Source organism: Rhinoderma darwinii, chromosome 2, assembly GCF_050947455.1.
Source record: "Rhinoderma darwinii isolate aRhiDar2 chromosome 2, aRhiDar2.hap1, whole genome shotgun sequence".
Classification (NCBI taxonomy): domain Eukaryota; kingdom Metazoa; phylum Chordata; class Amphibia; order Anura; family Rhinodermatidae; genus Rhinoderma; species Rhinoderma darwinii.
In genome coordinates, this window is record NC_134688.1 from 277,318,076 (window position 1) to 277,340,011 (window position 21,936).

At 40.0% G+C, this 21,936-nt stretch overlaps 1 protein-coding gene across 2 annotated transcripts; it reads right to left on the reverse strand.

Annotated features, from left to right (window-relative positions):
* Positions 1-1,115: 1,115 nt before the first annotated feature.
* On the reverse strand, positions 1,116-20,501 carry ADPRS (ADP-ribosylserine hydrolase). Of its 2 annotated transcripts, none has more exons than XM_075850542.1 (6): positions 20,264-20,501; positions 18,602-18,695; positions 12,246-12,453; positions 11,081-11,265; positions 4,625-4,725; positions 1,116-1,741 (listed from the first exon to the last, which is right to left on the reverse strand). In XM_075850542.1, exons 1-6 carry the CDS (start codon positions 20,409-20,411, stop codon positions 1,443-1,445), a joined length of 1,035 nt encoding a protein of 344 aa, XP_075706657.1. In that variant the 5' UTR covers positions 20,412-20,501; the 3' UTR covers positions 1,116-1,442. The 2 variants fall into 2 exon arrangements, with proteins under 2 accessions (XP_075706657.1, XP_075706656.1); XM_075850541.1 differs by lacking the exon at positions 20,264-20,501 and adding an exon at positions 19,834-20,043.
* Positions 20,502-21,936: the final 1,435 nt, after the last annotated feature.

Consider the following 21,936-nt stretch of genomic DNA (forward strand, 5'->3'; position numbering starts at 1 on the left):
TCTCCTGGCCACTTCCTGGTTAGGTGGTCGGAAGTTACGGAAACAGCCGAGTGCTCGCGAGCTACACACAGTTTCCGGAACTCAGTAGCTCGGAAAACAGCACACATGGTCGAGTTACGGAAACAGCGTAACTCGCTGAGCTACGCGGTTTCCGTAACTCTCATAGAACTAAACCGTAGTTATGGAAATAGCCTAGCATGCTACGCTGCTTCTGTAACTGCCATTCACTATTATGGGAGTTACAGAAACAACGTAGCTCAGCGAGTTACGCCGTTTCCGTATCTCATCCATGTATTGTACCAGCGATCAAATGATCGCTGTTTCCAGTCCACTAGGGGAACTAATAAAATGTGTAAATAAAAATAAATAAATAAAAGTTAGATACATTTTCAGGAGTGTAAAAGAATATACTAAAAGTTAAAAAAAACAAACACCTTTTCCCATTTTTACCCAAGTACAATGTAAAAAATTTTTTAAAAAAAAGGAATGAAATAAAAAGATTACAAAATAAGTCTCTCAGAATTAGGTGAAACAGTATTTTTTTTTTTTTAACAAATAGTTTTTGCTTTGTAAAAGTAGTAAAATATGATATTTTTTCCTATTTTCTGTGGTCTAAAACCTGGGTGCATCTTATAGTCAGGTGCGTCTTATAGTCCGAAAAATACGGTATATGGTAACTTTTTAGGAAAAGCAACAGAAGGAAAAATTCCAATTCCAAAAGCCAATTGAATCCAGCAAGTGGAAAAACTGTGTCTTGGCACATTCTGTTTTTATTCCACAATATTTTATAGCTGATCGCTAAAGGAGCAAATGAATAGGAAGTGAAAGAATGTCAGTGACCGTGTCTGGGGTATTTTAGGTTATTCCTAGAGGAACGATGAGGTGAAGGAGGTACATATTTTTTTATTGAAGTTAAATTAAGTATGTCTGGCAGGTAATGGGATTTAGACTGGACTCAAATCTGCATTTTTCCCAGAGATCTGCTAAATGAAATTCTGATCATATATTCTCTCTGTAATGAGCCTGCTGTTTATGAAAGGACAACCAGCGCCATTTACCAGACCATGATTTACAACCAAGTCAACCCCTCCTACAATACAGACAGAAAACAGAAGAATGAGTCATTGTTTATTAACACCACTCTGTGGTGATATAAAGCCATTATCAATGCAAATCACACCTCAGGTTATTAAAACAATGATTTACAAAAATACATTGGATGGCCACGACTAATCCGTGCTATGAAAACGGTAAACCCTTCATCTATATTGCCAGTAGTCAAAACACAAATAGGATTACACTGTTAAGAATAGTTTTTAAAATGTTTGCCAAGCTCTTAACAGTAGCGCTCACTGCAATAGAACTACTTAAGTCTTTCATTTTGAGCTCTATTAATCCTGTATTCAGAAACACCAGGCATTTCGAGAAGTCCCTCTGGTCACTCAGGAAGTAAGTCGAGAGCTGTATAATTCCCACAGTTGTTTACCCCAATCTTCTGCATCTTTGTATCCCTCAGAATTCTTTTTCCATAATTCAGGAACCTGATCTTCGCCATGGTAAGCACCAGCAATAGCTCCAGCCATGGTCGCAATAGTATCAGTGTCTCCACCTAGTAAGATGCAGAAGATGACCGTACGTTGCAAGCTGTTCATCTCTTTGGGAAGATCATCCACTGGGTCCATACAGCGAAGGAAGGAGTAGATTGCAGTGGGAACAGATTCCAAAGCAGCAATGCCATGACCTTAGGGACATATGAATCAAGAATTAGATATACTACATATACGGTTGAGATTTTTTTCCCTTTCTTACCATGTACTACTTATAAAAACTTATAAAAGTCTTGTTTTTGTATTGCAATGATAAAAATCGTATTAAAGCAGGCAAAGCTTATATATATATATATATATATATATATATATATATATATATACATATACATATATACATACACACACACATACATATATATATTCCAGAGGAAAAATGCAAGGATGAGGCAGCACTCCAAAAGTAAAGTAAGAAAAAAAGTCAAGATCTTTATTCAGGAATATGCATATTCGGAAATACCTGCTTTTAGAGTGCCACCTTATCCTTGAATATTCCGGGGCTGCCGGGAGGATTAGAACCAATTTTCTTGTGGCTATGCTGCTTTCTTTTTTGTTTTATAATCGAGAGGGGAGATGTTTGCATAAAACATACTTATGTGTTGAACTGCACAAAAATATTATACATATAGAAAAAATTGTGGAGGGAAGGCAGGTCGCTATATTAAGTCATCAGTGGTGAATCCGTATGTCAGAAGTGGCACATCACAATTCTACTGGCATGTGCCGCATCATCAGTTGGCGGTAGAAGTGGCTTTGGGAGTCGAAGGGCTACCTCAGCAACAAGGCCGCCGTGTACAACTTTGCATCTCCCGCCATTACTTGCTAATTTCTCGTTCTTCATGAGTGTAACTTAATGGTGCTGAGCATTGGAGGTAATCCAGCGCTTCTACTGCTAAGAGACATCTAGAGCATAACTGCACTAACTGACCTATAGCGGACAGTAGCAGGAAAAGCGCAGACACACTGGTCACATTCTTTCACCTCAGGACAGAATCGCACAAGGTATTGCTTTATTACCACTGTTATGGGGGCCCTGTGGCGGTCACTATATTTGAGGGTTTATCTTGCAGTCAGTCACTGCCATACTCAAAATAAACTTCTAACACTTCTGCTGTAAGCACGAGTAACTGTAAGATACAGAAAGGCAGTGGTGAGGGAATCAGACGCCTGTGTAAAACAGTGTTGACCTGCTGAAGGAAATGTACCCGATCAAGCTGTAGATAGTCCCTGCTCACAGCAAGATTGCTTCTCCTCCGACAAAATACTAGAGAATTGCAGAAGTAGCCAGAGTAGTTCTAGACTGAAGATACACTTTAGGTAGTATGTGTAGGGTCACATTTTGTTAGGGAGTTGTATAAACAGTAAAGCTCTAATATACTTGTGTTGTTAGTATTGTTTCATGAGAAATTAAGTTCTCTGCAGCTTTTCTGCTAGAATTGGTCTGAGTTTTTTCATGGGCAGACCACTGGTTGCTGTAAACGGCAGCCTGTATTTTGCTGGAAGTATTGAAAGGCAACGAAAGAGAATCAAATTGTCCTGCCCCTTCCTACTCGCAGATAGAGATAACCTCCAGGAAGGCTAGGAGCTAGAATACAGTGAGGCTGGATAATTGACAAAACGCACCTTCTGTATCAAGAAACCACTGGGGAAAAAAAGGCAATAGATTGTCCTAAATAATATTACATGTGCGACATTTAAACTTTGGAAATTGTAAGGCTTTGTACACATGGCCATATTAGAGTTCCGTGTGCTAAGGCTGCAGAATACCACACCAACAGAATTCTTTGTGCCTACGCTGTATCTTCATACCCTTCCAATTTTACAAAGAATTTTTTTTGCTGTAGTAAAGAGGTATTTAGTACAATCCTTCATAATACGGCATTGTGGAGGGATTTTGTGCCATCATGCAGGGTCTGTGCATCCAGCAATGCCATGCGCATAAGCCCCTTCTGACACTTAGGCACTTTCCACAAGAAGGTATGCCACGGTTGTGATTAGTTGCAGTGTGTAAGAAGTACTTCTGAATGTGTAATAACTCTCCCGGTTTGGTTGTTTTTTCTCAGTATGGGACACCTAGAAGCAGGCAAAGACAATACAATCAGGAGCCTACTGAACATTTAGCAGCCCAACCACTATTTTCATTGACAACAAATTGGGCCAATTAGCCAGGAGGAACCTGCGATTGGCCAACCTTGCCTTGAAGCTTCTAGGAAAGGGGTGGTGAATCTTTTTGTCCTAGGTTAACCAAATTCACAATAATTTGAAAAGTACCAAGGTACCACTATGGCTGGGACTAGAAGGCAACAGTAAATAGAGACAAATTGCTGTAAATTTCCAGCTGCAAAACCATAAACAGCCACAAGATCTCCCCTAACAGTAATACTGAAATACCTTGAGGGGTTCTGTCTTGGGGTGGAAGAATGTAACCACTGTTACTAGTCTGGTGGACGGCAGAAGCAAGAGAGAAGTCAGCGCACTGAATGTCTCTCAGAAGAACTAGCGTTTCACAACCTCCGATCGTCACCAACGTGACAAAACAAACCACACCTCTGATGGTGGCAGATGCAGCAACAGACAGGGCTGTCAGATTGCCGAAATCCTATCCTTTCACCGCACGATGATGTATGTGCCACCCAAATGTATACCATTTTTCCAATACCAATAAAGTAATGGCCATTTGGAAGAAAAATAGATATATTCTGACGATTGCCACTGACAAACAGCTGGTGCTAATCTGCTAAGATTGCCAATTCATCAGCAGTAGCATTGTGAACACCCCAAACTCTGGTTTGAGAGAAGGGGATTGAGTGAGGGCTGTTGGGCTCTTAGCATCCACTATGTGAAACCCTAAGCTATTATAGATGCCATTGTTTCAATTGCATCAGTCTTATCACCGGTATATGTAGTATATTAGTGGCTTCTAAAGCACCGATGCAGCGAGCGCCGATCAACGAGACATCGCCCATTGTAAAACCCCCTTAACTACAACCACATTTACCTAAAAAGAAAACACTCACCAAGTTCATTTACCACATCACTGCGGGACACATTTCCTTTATCTAAAAACTCCTTAATCTTCTTTAATCTGTTGCAGTAAGGAAACTCTCCCAGCTCTAGCCTGAAATGAGAATTAGATTATAGAAGAAATAAGAACCATTTAAATAATATTTGATATTAAGTCTAACCTAATACTAATAACCGGTGCAGTTTTTCTAAATTGCAACCGAGATCCTAAACATGTGAAGTTGAACAGATTTTCGGTTTCATATTTTTTTTTTAATGCTCATCAGAAAAAAAAAAAAAGTATACAAAAATAAACATTTCTCATGGTGTAAATGAAAATTGTTCATATCATGGTAAATACTGTACTGCCACACATTAACCCCTTCAGGACTGAGCCTGATTTGGCCTTCAGGACGAAAGCCAATTTTTCAAATCTGACATGTGTCACTTTATGTGGTAATAACTTTTGAATGCTTTTACCTATCCAAGTGGTTCTGAGATTATCTCGTGACATTTTGTAATTTGTTAGTGAAAAAATTTGGTCGATAAATTCAATATTTATTTGTAAAAAATACCAAGATTTGGAGAAAATTTGCAAAAATTTGCATTTTTCTAACATTTTAATGTATCGGCTTGTACAACAGAGATAGTAATACCACACAAAATACTTACTAGTTACCATTTCCCATAGGTCTACTTTACGTTTTTTGAACATTCTTTTATTTTTCTAGGACGTTACAAGCTTAGAACTTTAGCAGCAATTGCTCATATTTTCAAGAAAATTTCAAAAGGCAATTTTTTCAGGGACCAGCTCAGTTCTGAAGTGGCTTTGAGGTCCTTATATATTAGAAAGTCCCCATAAATCACCGCATTTTGAAAACTGCACCCCTCAAAGTATTCAAAACAGCATTCAGAAATCGTTTTAACCCTTTAGGCGAAGTAGAGGTGAAATTTACAAATTTTTTTTTATTTTTTTTACAAAATTCATTTGTAATAAAAAAAAAAAAAATCTGCACCACAGAAGGTTTTACCTGAGAAATGCAACTCAATATTTATTGCCCAGAGTCTGCAGTTTTTAGAAATATCTCACAAGTGTGGTAATGGACTGAAGCAAAGGAGCACCTAGTGGATTTTGGGGCCTACTTTTTTTTTTTTTTGGAACATATTTTAGGCACCATGTCAGGTTTCAAGAGGTCTTGTGGGGCCAAAACCGTAAAGACCCCACCCAAAGTGACTTCATTTTGGAAACTACACCCCTCAAGGAATTTATCTAGGGGTATAGTAAGCAATTTGAAACCACAGTTTTTATGCTAAATTTAGACATTTTTACAAGGAGAAAAAAACACCCCAACATTTGTAAAGCAATTTCTCCCGATTATAGCAGTACCACATATGCGATAATAAACTGCTGTTTGGACCCACAGCAGGGCTCAGAAGAGAAGAAGGAGAACCATTTGGATTTTGGATTTCTGATTTTGCTGGAATAGTTTTCAGTGCCGTGTCGCATTTGCAATGCACTGGAGGGACCAAAACAGTGCAAACCCCCCAAAAGTGACCCCATTTTGGAAACTACACTCCTCAAGGAATTTTTCTAGGGGTAAAGTTAGCATTTTGACCCCACAGTTGTTTTGCTGAATTCATTAGAATTAGTCTGTAATAGGGATGCAGGATGCATCGAAACTTCGATACTGTGGATGCCGTGCACCCTCAAACTGTTCTATTTCCATTATTTCATGTATTTCGATACTAAGCTGTGCGGCAGCACAGCCTAGTATAGTAACACATGAATGTATGGGAGCAGGGCTACGGCTGTGTAAAACAGCTATTGCCCCGCACCCGAGTCCTGACAAGTGCATGCGGTCAGCATGTGATGCGACCAGCGCTGCACTGAAGACCGAACATGGCGAGCACACTGCAAAACACTCCCGTGTTCTGTCTTCAGAGCCTGAACCGCCGCTCATTAGTGCAGCGCCGGCCGCATTACCTCATGCTGACCGCGTGCGCACTTATTGTCAGGAGCAGGGCAATGACTATTACACAGCCGCAGCCCCACTCGAATGGCGGAGATGAGAGAAACCCCTAATTTACGTCGTTATTCCCCTGAATGCTGCGATCAAAGCGGACCATGGGGATTCAAGGGGAAAATGAGAAGGGGGGGGATGCCCCTTGTGTCGCGTGACAGGGATGCGATTGAGGGACATACCGTATATGGGCAGACAGCCCAGGGTCCTTCCCCAGGGCTGACTTACCATATTTCCTGTTAGGGCATACTTTGGTATGTCCTAACAACTGCCTGTGTACTATCCGTACACAGACTAATGTACTGGAATATAGATTTAGGCCAGTACATTAAAGTTTAAAAATAAAGTAATATTAAATTTAAAAAAAATACACATACACCTTTTTTGCAATAAACATTAAAATAAGTCTCAATACACAAAATATACACATTCAGTATTGGCGTGGCCGTAATAACCTGCATAACAATATTTTTTTGCCGTTTATGATGTGTACGCTGTAAAAAAATAAAATAAAAATTAGTAATTAACCCCATCATGTACCTTACACATTAACCCATTATGACTGGGAAATATGATGGGGTTAATTACTATTAACGTGAGGCATATTTAAAATTCATCACACCTCGCGCCTCACATCAGAAAATAGAGGAACTTATTTTTCTTTATTACTGTTGGCAAAGTATCGTTATCGCAATACCACACAAAGTATCATTATCGAAGTCCAAATTTTGGTATAGTGACAACCCTAGTCTGTAAAGGTAAAAATGTACTTTTTTTCTGAAAAAACTTAGACATTTTTTATTTTTACAAGGAATAAAGGTGAAAAAGCACCCCAACATTTGTAAAACAATTTCTCCCGATTACGCAAATACGCCATATGTGGTAATAAACGGCTGTTTGGACCCACAGCGGGGCTTAGAAGGGAAGGAACGCTATTTGGCTTTTGGAGCTCAAATTTAGCTGGAATGGTCTTCGGGTGCCATGTCGCATATGCAAAAACCCTGAGAGGCCAAAACAGTGGAACCCACACAAGTGACCCCACTTGGGAAACTACACCACTTAAGCAGAATTTATTAGAATTAGGCTATGAAAATGAATATCAACATTATTTCCACTAAATGTTGAATTTTTTCCTCAATTTCACAAAGGATAAAAAGGAGGAAAAAGCACCCCAACATTTGTAAAGCAATTTCTCCAGAGTACGGCAATACCCCACATGTGCTCATGAATGCTTTTTCATTAGAAATTAACCCTTTCCGGAGTGATCCATTTTTTGCTTTTTCGTTTTTCCCTCCCCTCTTTCCAAGAGCCATAACTTTTTTATTTTTCCGTCAATAGAGTAGTGTGGGGGCTTATTTTTTGCGGAACGAGTTGTAGTTTTTATTAGTATTTTTTGTTACATACAACTTTTTGAGCACTTTTTATTACATTTTATGGTAGAGCCAAGGTGACCAAAAAACAGCAATTTTGCAGTTTTAAATACTTTATTTTTCACGGCGTTCACCGTGCAAGGTAAATAATGGTATATTGTAATAGTTTGGACTTTTACAGACACAGCGATACCAATTTTGTGTAATTTTTTTTATTTGTTTACATTACTTTAGAGAAAAAAAATGTGAAATGGGTTTTTTTTTTGGACTTTAAATATTTATTTAATTTTTTTCACTAATAATAACTATTTACTTTTGTTTTTACACATTTTATTATTCCCCATAGGGGGCTTGAACCAGTAAATCAGTAGATAGCTGGTACATTAGTATTGCAGTGTATTGTATTACAGTATACTGTCATTTTTACAGGCTCCTGTAACAGCACAATCGCTGTTCCTGTCAGTTAGTCCCGGGTGTCATCTGTAATACACAGCTGACACCCGCAGCATATGGCGTTGGCTCAGCGCGTGAGCCCGCTACATTCATCACCCCCACACCACGACATGCTATTAAGTCGTGATGCGCGAAGGGGTTAATGCGCAGCGGATGGCGCAGAGTGAAAATTACAATTCTCCACTGATATGCCATTTTAGTGCACTATATGTTATGCCCAGTTTGTGCCACTGAAGACAAATACCTCATAAAATATTAACTGTGTTCTCCCGGGTATGGCGATGCCATATCGGTGGACGTAGACTGCTGTTTGGGCACGCTGTAGGGTTCAGAAGGGAGGGAGCAGCATTTGGCTTTTGGACCGCAGATTTAGCTTGGTAGTAGTTCTGTTTGGCGTTTTGCTGGTATTTAGTTTATAATGTGGGGGGGTATATGTAATCTGTGCGGGGTACATCAGGTCATAATAAGAGGGTATAATAATGGGGTAAATAAATAATAATTTATAGATATGTGGCCGGTGTCGCACTGATAAATGGTGCCCAATCTTATTGGCTTTTGGAACACTCTGCACATTTTGCATCGCTATATTCTGAGAGCCAGAACTTCTTTATTTCTTCTTCACCGGAGCTGGGTGAGGGCTTATTTGTTGCGGGACAATCTGTACTTTTCAATTGTACAATTTTGGGGTACATGCAATTTTTTTGATCACTTTTTATTCCATTTATTGCAAGCCGGGTGACCAAAAACCATCAATTCTGACAATGTTTTTTATTGTTTGTTTTTTCTTATGGCATACACTCTGGGCTATAAATGACCATTTTACTTTATTCTGCGGGTTGGTATGATTATGGCGATACCGTATGTGTGTAGTTTTTTTTCAATAAAATCACTTATTTATAAAATAATTTATTTTCTGTGTCACCATATTCTGAGAGCCATAACTTTTTTATTTTTCAGTCAAAAAAGTGGTGTATGGGCTTGTTTTTTGTGGGACGGGTTGTAGTTTTTATTGGTACTATTTTGGTGTGCATGCGACTTTTTATTGTATATATTGTGGTGGTGACCAAAAAAAATAGTGATTCTAGCATTGTTTTTTTACTTCTTTTTTTTGCGGTGTTCACCGTGCGGGAAAAACAATATTATAGTTCTATAGTTGGGGTCGTTACGAACGCGGTGACGACGTTGCTATAAAAAGCCCAAGGATAGGAAGTGTATCCACACTTCAGTGATAGGATTTTCATTTAAGTGGATCCAAAATTACCTACTCCATTGAATGATAAAAAAAATAAAAAGGGGACACCTTCACAATCTTTATCATAAGGATTAAAACCTTGGCGAGCCAATGTGTGACTTACAAGTTCTTCAATACACAAAACTCTTCTGTTCTTCTATGAAAAGTAAAAGTCTCAAGTACTCCAACCACAAAATTTTAAGACCGTATCCAATTGAGACACTCACTGCTAGAATAAAGAGGCTGCAGGACTCTCCAGATCACCACGTCACTTTGGTTCCCATTGGCCTCTCTCCGCTTACTTGGGAAAAAAAGCAGTAGACACAGGAATTGTCCGAAAGATTTTTTTTCCAAAGTAAAATGATTCTATTTTGTTTCATAATTTTTTTTAAGAATGTTGTCATTGAATTTTCACAGTAAATAAAATCAGAGTGGAACAATAAAGAATCAGTGCATTCTTCCATTAGTAATGAAGATGCAGATTCAACAATGACACCATTTAATAGGCCGAGTTCCAGTTACTTAACAAACGGGCCTACAAACATGTATTAGGAAATGAGAAACGGTGGGGGGCTGGTGATTTGGGGGCAGGGGAAAAGCGGAATCTAAGTAGGGATTCCTCAGTCCCAGTCAGTTTTCTATATAACGGGTTTCACTGCAGGGAATGCATAAGTCGTGCATTTGTCCCATATTTTCTGAAAGAAGTATAAGGTACCTCACCCCTGAAGTGAGTTTCTCATTCATAATTAGGATTCTGTTTCTAATTATTTTTTTTTTAAGTAGTCTCTCAAACAGTTAGAAACTTTCTGAACAAACGAGTTAAAACGTGTAAATGACACCGATTTTTTTTTAAATAATTATATATATATATATATATATATATATATATATATACACACACACACATACATACACACACACACACATACATATATATATATATCTATCTCGGCAGAGACTTTCGAAAACCTCAATAATTAAAAAAAGAGGAACAATAAAAGTTCTCTATCTCTGTTATAACAAGAGTCCAACCCTTTATATCCAAATTTGTTTGACAGGAGGCAGGGGTGGACAAATTACCGTGCACTTAAGGAGCCAGGTACATCATTCCAGAAGCCAGTTTCATTGGTGTAGTGACCAGAAATAAAATTTTCAAGACATGAATAGAAAATAAACTAAAAAGTTATGCACCAGTAGGACATTTTTTGGGCACATTGGCTAACATCTGGCTCCTGAGAAGTCCATCCCTGTATTAAGGCGTTCATTTAAGAAACTCCACATGGCAAAATATTAACCTGTGTAAAATGCACAAACGGAAGCCAAAGGGTGTATACATAATGGACTGCAACTTCACAGACAACAGAACTGATGAAATGGCATTGAACATTAACTTACTCCACAGCATCACTCCGAGACTTATCATCTGCTTCTACTTCCTGCATGTTGGCCAGAAGACACTCCAGAAAAGCTTCCCGACTCAGATTTCCCTGAAGAGCGTAATGCACAGCAAGGGCCAAAAGGATGGCCCCATTGTAGCCCAGCGAGGATGCATGTGTTAGTTCTCCACTGGTTTTAGCATACTGTTTAAAAGACACAAATGTATTAGTGGTGGGTCAAACACATTTTTTTTCTCCAAATCCCGTTATTTGAAATCTCAAACAGAACCCTAATATAACAATTTGTAGATGGAAGATTAAACTCCATTGTGGTCTAGAAAACTTTCTGGACGATAAAACTAAAATAAACGATCATGAGAACGTGGGTCCTGAACCCCTATATCCTCCTCACTGCACTCCCTACAGTGAGGAGCTTGAATGGAGTGGCGGTAGAGCCTGCCGTTTCATTCACTGTCTAAGATACCGGAAACATCCGAGCGCTGTACTCCATCATCTCCATAGATGCAACTGCGCACATACTCAAACAACACTCCATTTAATGTCCTCCTCACTGCAGTCGAGCAGTGAGGAGGATATGGGGATCGAGACTCCGTTCTCACAATCGGTCCCCCAGATAGCTGATAATTTAGGATTCTGGTAATACCCCTATAAACCCTGATACGAATCATATTAGCTGTTTAAATGAACAAACAACAATTCAGGTATATGTTAAACCAGGGTTCATCCAGTTTTCAGCATGAGAGTTATAGTTTTACAACAGCTGGGAAGCCACAGGTTGGAGACCACTGCTGTAGACACTCTTAACCATTTCCCTGCCAAGGATGTTTTTGACAGGTGCTAGCAGGGAGGCACTTTTGTAGCCAAGGATGTATCGGATACACTACCATGGCAACCGGATGCCGATGCACTACAATGGCAACCGGGGGCCTAACAAAGGCCCCCAGGTCTGCCATAGGTATGTGCCTATTGATCAACTGATAGGTAGTGGATACACTGTTCCAAATTATTTATCTTAAAGTACTCAAGTTTAATAAAAATTAAAAAAATTGCCCCCCAAAAATTAACTAAATAATAACAATAATAATAATAATAATAATAATAATCTAAAGCTATTTTTTAGGGGAAGGATGCAAAAAAATAATTGGTGACGCTACTGTATTAACCTTTATGATATCCTGAACATTGGGAAATGCCAGTGGGATGCCGACTACTCTCATGGCTGCTCCATTCCCATAGGAACCTTTCCCATTAAATTGCTCTTTAGCTGGCGCGAACACACTATGGTACTTTCCACTTTGAAGCTTTTCAAACACATGTACTACACCCATGCCATATCCACGGTCTGGATCATTAAAATACTCTGTGGTGAACCTGAAAAATAAAAAATACATTTAAAGAAACTAAAAAACAAAGTTAAATAACATTTAGAAAAAAAGACATGCATAAACATAAAAAATAAAATCTCCAATATCGCTGTGAAAAACATTATAGCCCAAAAGGGGAAATTGCCTCGGCGTCTCCACCACTTAATGGCCTCCACCACCCAGTTCCTTCCAGCCCTACCTACAGTTACAAGAAAAAGTTAGTGAACCCTGTGGAATTACCTGGCTTTCTGCAGGGCTGCAAATAATTTTCTTGGACAGCTGCAGCTTCCTTACGTGAATAATATTTTTGTTTAGTGTTTTTCCAAGGGCTTATTCAGATGAACGTATAATTCGTCCGTGCAACGCGCGTGATTTTCACGCGCCTCGCACGGACCTATGTTAGTCAATGGGGCCATTGACGGTCCGTGATTTTCACGCAGCGTATATCCGCTGCGTAAAACTCACGACATGTCTTATATTTGCCCGTTTTTCGCGCATCACACACCCATTGAAGTCAATGGGTGCATGAAAACCGCGCACGGCACTCGGACGCACTTCTGTGTGCCACGTGTGATGTGCACTACAGTAGTCAAAACTATGAATGAAAACAGAAATAGAAACAGAGTGTCATAATGATGGCGGCTGCGTGAAAATCACGCAGCCACGCATCATATGCTGCTGACATACGGAGTTTTTATGGACCTTTTGCGCGTGCAAAACGCGGCGTTTTTTGAGCTCCTGTGAATCCGGCCTAATAGTGGACACACGAACAGAGGTTTCTGCAGTTTGTAGAGTCTTTAGTAGGTATTTTGCAGTTACCATTGGATTCTCTCTCACCTCTTTCAGGGTTTCCCATTGTGCTCTTGGAGCGATCTTTACAGGACACCCACTGATAGGGAGAGTAACAACAGTACTGACTACTTTCCATTTGTAGACAATTTGTCTAATCGTGAATTGACGAACACCCTAGTCTTAGCAATGCTTTTGTAGGCTTTCCAGCTTAATGCATCTCTATAGGAAGTTTTCTGAAAGTTATTTTCCTTGAGGCATGGTTCGCACTAACCAATCTTTCTTGAGAAGAACAGATTTACCTGGCATTGTGTGCCTTTATTTAATGGGCAAAACACCTGTGAAACCCAGACTTCCACTCTTATCTCCTTAGTAGAAACACCTTTTTTGGAAAAGTCATTAACCCTTTCAAGACTGAGCTCAATTTGGCCTTCAGGACCAGCCCCATTTTTTCAAATCTGACATGTGTCACTTTATGTGGTAATAACTCTGGAATGCTTTTGCCTATCCAAGCGATTCTGAGATTGTTTTCTCGTGACATATTGTACTTTATGTTAGTGGAAAAATTTGGTCAATAAATTCATTGCTTATTTGTGAAAAACACCAAAATTTAGAGAAAATTTGCAAAAATTATGATTTTTCTAATTTTAAATGTATCTGCTTGTAAAACTGATAGTAATAACACACAAAATAGTTACTATTTCACATATGTCTACTTTATATTTGCATCGTTTTTTGAACATCCTTTTATTTTTCTAGGACCTCACAAGGCTTAGAACTTTACCAGCAATTTCTCACATTTTCAAGAAAATTTCAAAAGGCCATTTTTACAGGGACCAGTTCAGTTCTGAAGTGGCTTTGAGGGCCTTATGTGCTAGATAGACCCCATAATTCACCCCATATTAAAAACTGCACCCCTCAAAGTATTCAAAACAGCATTCAGAAAGTTTCTTAACCCTTTAGGCGTTTCACAGGAATTAAAGCAAAGTAGAGGGGAAATTGACAAATTTTATTTTTTTTGCTGCAATTCATTTGTAATACATTTTTTTCTGTAACACAGAAGATTTTACCCGAGAAACGCAACTCAATATTTATTGCCCAGATTCTGCAGTTTTTAGAAATATCCCACATGTGGCTCTAGTGTAATAATGGACTGAAATAAAGGCCTCAGAAGCAAAGGAGCACCTAGTGGATTTTGTGGCCTCCTTTTTTTAGAGTATATTTTAGTTACCATCTCGGGTTTGAAGAGGTCTTGTGGTGCCAAAACAGTGGAAACCCCCAAAAGTGACACTGTTTTGGAAACTGCACCCCTCAAGGAATTTATCTAGGGGTATACTTAGCATCTTGACCCCACAGGTCTTCTGCTATATTTATTGGAGTTTGCCTGTGAAAGTGAAAATCTACTTTTTTTTCTGAAAAAATATTTAAAAAAATAATATTTGCAAGGAAGAATAAAAAGCACCCCAAAACTTGTAAAGCTACTTCTCCCGATTACAGCAATACCCCATATGTGGTACTAAACTGCTGTTTGGACCCACGGCAGAGCTCAGAAGGGAAGGAGCGCCATTTGGATTTTGAAGCGCAGATTGTGCTGGATTGGTTTTCAGTGCCATGTCGCGTTTGCAACGCCCTGGAGGGAGCAAAACGGTGGAAACCCCCCAAAAGTGACCCCATTTTGTAGACTACACCCCTCAAGGAATTTTTCTAGGGGTATAGTTAGCATTTTGACCCCACAGGTTTTTTGCTGAATTTAGTGGAATTAGGTCGTGAAAATGAAAATCTACTTTTTTCTGAAAAAACATAGAAGTGTTTCATTTTTACAATGAATAAAGGAGAAAAAAAAAAATCACCCCAAAATTTGTAAAGCAATTTGTCCTGATTACAGCAATACGCCATATGTGGTAATAAACTGCTGTTTGGACCCACGGCAGGACTCAGAAAGGAAGGAACAATATTTGGCATTTGGAGCTCAAATTTAGCTGGAATGGTTTTCGGGTGTCATGTCGCATTTGCAAAGCCCCTGAGGTACCAAAACAGTGGAAACCTCCCAAAAGTCCCTTTAGGGGACTGGAACGAGCGATCATTAGGTCGCTGGTACAATACACTGCAGTACTAATGTATTGCAGTATAATGTCATTTTACAGGCTCCTGTAACAGCGCGATCGCTGTTCCTGTCCATTAGTCCCGGGTGTCAGCAGTAATACACAGCGGACACCTGCAGAATATGGAGCGGGTGCAGCGCATGAGCCCGCTCCATATATAACCCCCCGCACCACGACATGCTATTAAGTCGTGGTGCGCGAAGGCGTTATTGCGCAGCAGAATGTGCAAAGTGAAAATTACAATTTTTCACTAATATGCCATTTTAATGCACAATATGTTGTGCCCAGTTTGTGCCACTGAAGACAAATACCTCATACAATGTTGAGCGGGTTCTCCCGGATATAAAATGTCACATATGTGGACGTAAGCTGGTGTTTGGGCACGCTGTGGGGCTCAGAAGGGAGGGAGCGCCATTTGGCTTTTGGAGCGCAGAGTTTGCTTGGTAACTGTTCTGTTTGGGGTTTTGCTGGTATTTCAGTTTATGATGTGGGGGGCATGTGTAAATTGGGCAGAGTACATCAGGACATAATAAAAGGGTATAATAATTCGGTAAATAAATAATAATCCGCAGATATGTGGCCGATGTCGCACTGATAAATGGCGCCTGATCTTATCAGCTTTTGGACACTGCACAATTTCTGTCGCTATATTCTGAAGCCAGAACTTTTTTTATTTTTTCTTCACCGGAGCCGTGCGAGGACTTATTTGTTGCGGGACAATCTGTAGTTTTCATTGGTACCATTTTAGGGTACATGTGATTTTTTTATCACTTTTTATTAGATTTTTTTTGGCAAGCAAAGGGACAAAAAAACAAATTCTGACAATGTTTTTTGTCTTTTTTTTTTTTTTTTACACTTTTCACCGTGCGCTATAAATGACATTTTACTTTATTCTGCAGGCCGGTACGATTATGGCGATACCAGATGTATATCGTTTTTTTAATGTTTTGCAGCGTTTGCGGAATAAAATCACTTTTCGATAAAATTATTTATTTTTTGTGTCACCATATCCGGAGAGCCATAATTTTTTATTTTTCAGTCAAAAAAGCTGTGTAAGGGCTTGTTTTTTGCGGGACGGGTTGTAGTTTTTATTGGTATTATTTTAGGGTACATGCGACTTTTTGATCACTTTTTATTCTATATTTTTGGAGGGTTGATGACCAAAAAAAAAGTGATTCTGACATTGTTTTTTAATTATTTTTTTTGCGCTGTTCACCGTGCGGGAAAAATAATATTATGGTTTTATAGTTTGGGTCGTTGTGAACGCGGTCATACCAAATATGTGTACTTTTTTTTTACATTTTAATTTTTTTCCTTGTTTTTACACTTTTATAAAACATTTTTATTACTTTATTTTTTACTTTTTACTTGAAGACTGGCAGCACTTATCGCTGCTATAATACATTACACTACCTAGGTAGTGTAACGTATTATACACTGTCAGTGTGACGCTGAGAGTCACACTGACAGGAAGCTTATGAGGACCGGCCTCCGGCTGGTTCTCATAGGCTGCTGTGCATGGCAGACCCGGGGGCCGTTGTAAGCACCTGCAATCGGTCCCCGGGAAAGTTTGTTGTAGTAACAAACTTTCCAGTTTGTTGTAGTAACAAACTTTCCAGTTTGTTGTAGTAACAAACTTTCCAGTTCGTTGCTACAACAAACTTTCCCTGCGATCACATGACCGGGACCTGAACCAATTAGGTCCCGGTCATGTCTCCGGGACCAGAGGCAGGGGTTAACAGCGCGATCCGGGTGTCAGCGCTACTCTGAGACACCTAGATCGCGCTTTTAACACCCACCGTGAATTCACGTCGGCACTGCACAGAGCCCAGCAAGCGCCGACGTGAATATACAGTGGGCGGTCGGGAAGCGGTTAACAGAAAGGTTCACTTACTTTTTTTTTTCCTGCATGTGGATGCTTACTCAACGTGCTCAATAAAAGACATGAACAGTACAGCAGTTTGTATGTTATTACTTTAGTTAGATTATGTTTGTTTAAAATTGCGACTTCGATAAATAGAACACAATTTATTAGTAATCAATGCAGAAATCCAGGTAATTCCAAAGGGTTCACTTTTTCATGGAACTGTATTCTCCCGCCTGAAATCCAGTTTTCAAATAAGCATATTTATTGCTATAGAGAGAAAAGATAAGCAGTTGTCAGATACCTCTGGCGATGCTTATCACCTGGTTGGACAAAGAGTCAGGTTAACATGCTAAACCTTGCTCCAGGGGATAGTAGGGCTGCTTGGAAACCAGGCTGTTCAACTCACAGAACTGTCTAGACTAGATACAACTGTATCCACTTATCGGAGAGCCAGCACTAGGTCTGAACACCGGCTCCGTCACCATTGAAATCAATGGTGATGGAAACGGAAACCAGAGGTGTCAGTTTGTGTCTGCTCAGGGTCCCGTTCTGACAGAAACCTCAGACGGAATGTCAGAACGGGACCCCAACGCAGATGTGAATAGAGCCTTATGGATGTAAACAAGAATGTCCTCATTGACTGACTGCAAAGAAAGATCATGAAAAAGGAAAGGAATTGAAACATCAAGTATTTTAGGAAGTTAAATAACCTTTCATTATACAATGATTAAAGAGGACCTGTCACCTCTCCTGACATGTCAGTTTTAGTAAATACTTGCTTTCCCATGATCTTTTCTTAGAACTCTGCATCGTCATTCCTCTGACCATTCCCCTTGTCAGTGCGTTAGACCAGTTGTCACTTCATTCATGCATCTCCAGGAGGAATAACAGAGGAAAGTCAGAACACAGTTCTAGGAATAGGTGCTCCAGAATTGTTTTCTCTCTCTGTACAAGGAACCGCAACACAGTCCCATTCACTTCAATGGGGTGGTGTTGCAATTCCCTGCATAGCAGGTGGCCAGAAGTGTCACTGAGAAAAAGAAAAGGGAAGGGACCTTGGTTCTGCTGATCGGTGAGCTCCTATTAGTTATACCCCCACTGATCAGAATGTTGTGGCATAGGGAAATTATGGAAATACCCTTATAGCTTAAATGACCAAAAACCCCAATGAAGCCCATGGTTTTATTTGAAATGTACAAGAACCACATATGGTGTTCACATACTTTTGGCCATGTAATGTAGAATTATATAAGGCATTTGTATGTAATTTTTAAGGGTCCATTCATAGGGTGCGGTCAAATCTTAGTTTATTGCAGCAATTATGCAAGAACCACGGCATTAAACTGCAATTTTACTGCACCATGTGAATAGAGCATTTAAAAAAAAAGCAGCTGTACCTCTCAGCAAGATCCCTTTCATCAAACGGAGGCTTCTCCAGCAGAGACTGCACCACTGATCTGGCCATGGCTGTGTCATCTGTGTACATCAGCACTTCCAAGGATAAAAAGAAAAAAGGTTTGATTATTGTTCATCCTTGCGATCATCAGCTCTAAGGCTGTGTTCACACTTGCATGTTGGTGCAGTTTTCAAATTGAGAAAACCCCTTTAAAAGGTGGCCATACACCTTCAATAGCTGTGAAAGGAGAACAAGCTCCTGCCTGACACCTCTGGTGGCGGATCATTTCGATTAAGAAAAAGGATCGGGCATGTTGAATTTCAACATACCTGACCCCTTTTTTCCCCCAACATCTGCCAAATGAATGTGGGCACATCTAATACACATTAGGTCAGCATGTCCTGCTAAACATCAGTGAGTTCGGCCGACGATAGTCTAATGTGTATGGCCACCTATAGGTTCACATCAGCGCTGGTCTCTGTTCTGTTGGGTATCCACTGCTTTGAAAGCACGAATAGCGTAGAACTCAGCGCTGTGGCCGTCATAAAATTATAAATAATAGAATCTATTCAAATATATTAATATCAGTTTCAAAACAAATCCACCAAAGATCTCATGGTTCTGAGACAGAGGCTATGACGCCAATGTGAACAGAGCCTGACCGGTTTATTCACCAGATTTATACTCCATTTATACTCCATGTACGCCATGACAACTTCAAACATTTTGGAGACATTTAAACGGATATTAAAAATACAATATTTTTTACGTCATTCTACATAATGTGGTCCAATATTAAATTACTGGTATATTCGTACAGGTTACCCGCCTTCTCTACTAGATCTCACAAGAACATGGATGTCCGCTGTCACCCACCAGTCATGCCCGCTGTCACCCACCAGTCATGTCCGCTGTCACCCACCAGTCATGTCCGCTGTCACCCACCAGTCATGTCCGCTGTCACTATGCAATAGCCCAAACATAAACCAATGGCAGCACAGCAAACAGCTCAAGAATTGATCCAGTAGAGGGCCCTCCATTACTACAATGGGAAACGAATTCATCACTTGTTACCGATAGCAACCAAACAGATTACTGCTGGGCTACAGAAGCTGAAGTCTGACGGTCCCTATGGGCAACAGCTCAGAAATGATAAAGTCTGCATCTCCCCGGTGACAGGCCGCCCTCACCTGTCCCTTCCGAGTGACTGTGTAGGACTCCCGGGCCTCCTACCTTGCTTCTCACAATTATTATTCTCGAGGCCGCGCAAAAAAGTGAGCACTGGCCGAACAGCTACTGACTCCATAGTTTCAAATATCGCCCCTATGCAGTCCCCGACTAGCGCCCCCAGGAGGGCACCCCGGAACCGAGACAAAAGCATCGTATAGAGGAGGCGACCTGAGGCGGTAGCAGGCCGCACAGTGCACGTGACGAGGCGCTCCAATCACACAACGCGGAGCGCCGAGCCCACTACACACAGCGGTGTCGAACCAATCACGGGGGCCCGATCCGGCTCTCTTCTCCGGTATATAATTGATTTCTCCAGTATATAGTACAAAACACTTGTCTAAGCCGAGGCGGCTAGTTGTCAATTAAGCTTATTGTAATTATAGTAAGAAAAAACAACTACAAGGCGTCAGCGTACCCAACAGCAAGAGCTTACCGTCCGCTCTGGTGTTCAAGTCGCGCAGGAACCCGAGCACCCAGTCAAGAGATACATGTTGGCTTCCCTCGACCAAGGATCCTAAGCAGTCTCCAACCAGTGCACCGAGCAGCGAGCCTCGGAACCGACACAACTCAGCTGAAGCCATCTCTATGCGCGATAGGGCAGACTAAAACATCAGTCTGACAGGAAATGCCCAGTACTTCCACACACCAATCATACGGCACGTAGAGGATCTACATTATCTATCCGCAGTCAGGGTTAGGGAGCCGTGTGAGACGCCACACACAGAACTCCTAGCACAAGCTAATGTATGTAAACAAGGCAGATAGAACAGGGTCATGTGTGATAAAGAACACATAGCACAAGATCATGTATTACATAAGGTAGATAGAACAGGGTCATGTGTGATAAAGAACACATAAAACAAGGTCATGTGTGGTAAAGAACACATAGCACAAGATCATGTATTACATAAGGTAGATAGAACAGGGTCATGTAATAAAGACAACAGCACAAGATCATGTATTACATAAGGCAGATAGAACAGGGTCATGTGTGATAAAGAACACAGCACAAGATCATGTATTACATAAGGTAGATAGAACAAGCTCATGTGTGATAAAGAACACATAGCACAAGATCATGTATTACATAAGGCAGATAGAACAGGGTCATGTGTGATAAAGAACACAGCACAAGATCATGTATTACATAAGGTAGATAGAACAAGCTCATGTGTGATAAAGAACACATAGCACAAGATCATGTATTACATAAGGTAGATAGAACAGGGTCATGTGTGATAAAGAACACATAGCACAAGATCATGTATTACATAAGGTAGATAGAACAGGGTCATGTAATAAAGAATACATAGCACAAGCTCATATATTACATAAGGTAGATAGAACAAGGTCATGTATGATGAAGAACACATAGCACAAGATCATGTATTACATAAGGTAGATAGAACAGGGTCATGTGTGATAAAGAACACATAGCACAAGATCATGTATTACATAAGGTAGATAGAACAGGGTCATGTAATAAAGAATACATAGCACAAGCTCATATATTACATAAGGTAGATAGAACAAGGTCATGTATGATGAAGAACACATAGCACAAGATCATGTATTACATAAGGTAGATAGAACAAGCTCATGTGTGATAAAGAACACATAGCACAAGATCATGTATTACATAAGGTAGATAGAACAAGCTCATGTGTGATAAAGAACACATAGCACAAGATCATGTATTACATAAGGTAGATAGAACAAGCTCATGTGTGATAAAGAACACATAAAACAAGGTCATGTGTGGTAAAGAACACAGCACAAGATCATGTATTACATAAGGTAGATCGAACAAGCTCATGTGTGATAAAGAACACAGCACAAGCTCATGTATTACATAAGGCAGATAGAACAGGGTCATGTGTGATAAAGAACACATAGCACAAGCTCATGTATTACATAAGGTTGATAGAACAAGCTCAAATATGATGAAGAACACATAGCACAAGCTCATGTATTACATAAGGCAGATAGAACAGGGTCATGTAATAAAGAATACATAGCACAAGCTCATATATTACATAAGGTAGATAGAACAAGGTCATGTATGATGAAGAACACATAGCACAAGATCATGTATTACATAAGGTA

Coding starts and splice junctions, on each gene's coding strand:
- ADPRS (XM_075850542.1), bottom strand. CDS start 20,411: ATGGCTTCAGCTGAGTTGTGTCGGTTCCGAGGCTCGCTGCTCGGTGCA. Junction 11,266..12,245: donor ATGTTCAGGATATCATAAAG/GTTAATACAGTA, acceptor TCTTTTAAACAG/TATGCTAAAACCAGTGGAGA. Junction 4,726..11,080: donor TCTCGGAGTGATGCTGTGGA/GTAAGTTAATGT, acceptor TTCTCATTTCAG/GCTAGAGCTGGGAGAGTTTC.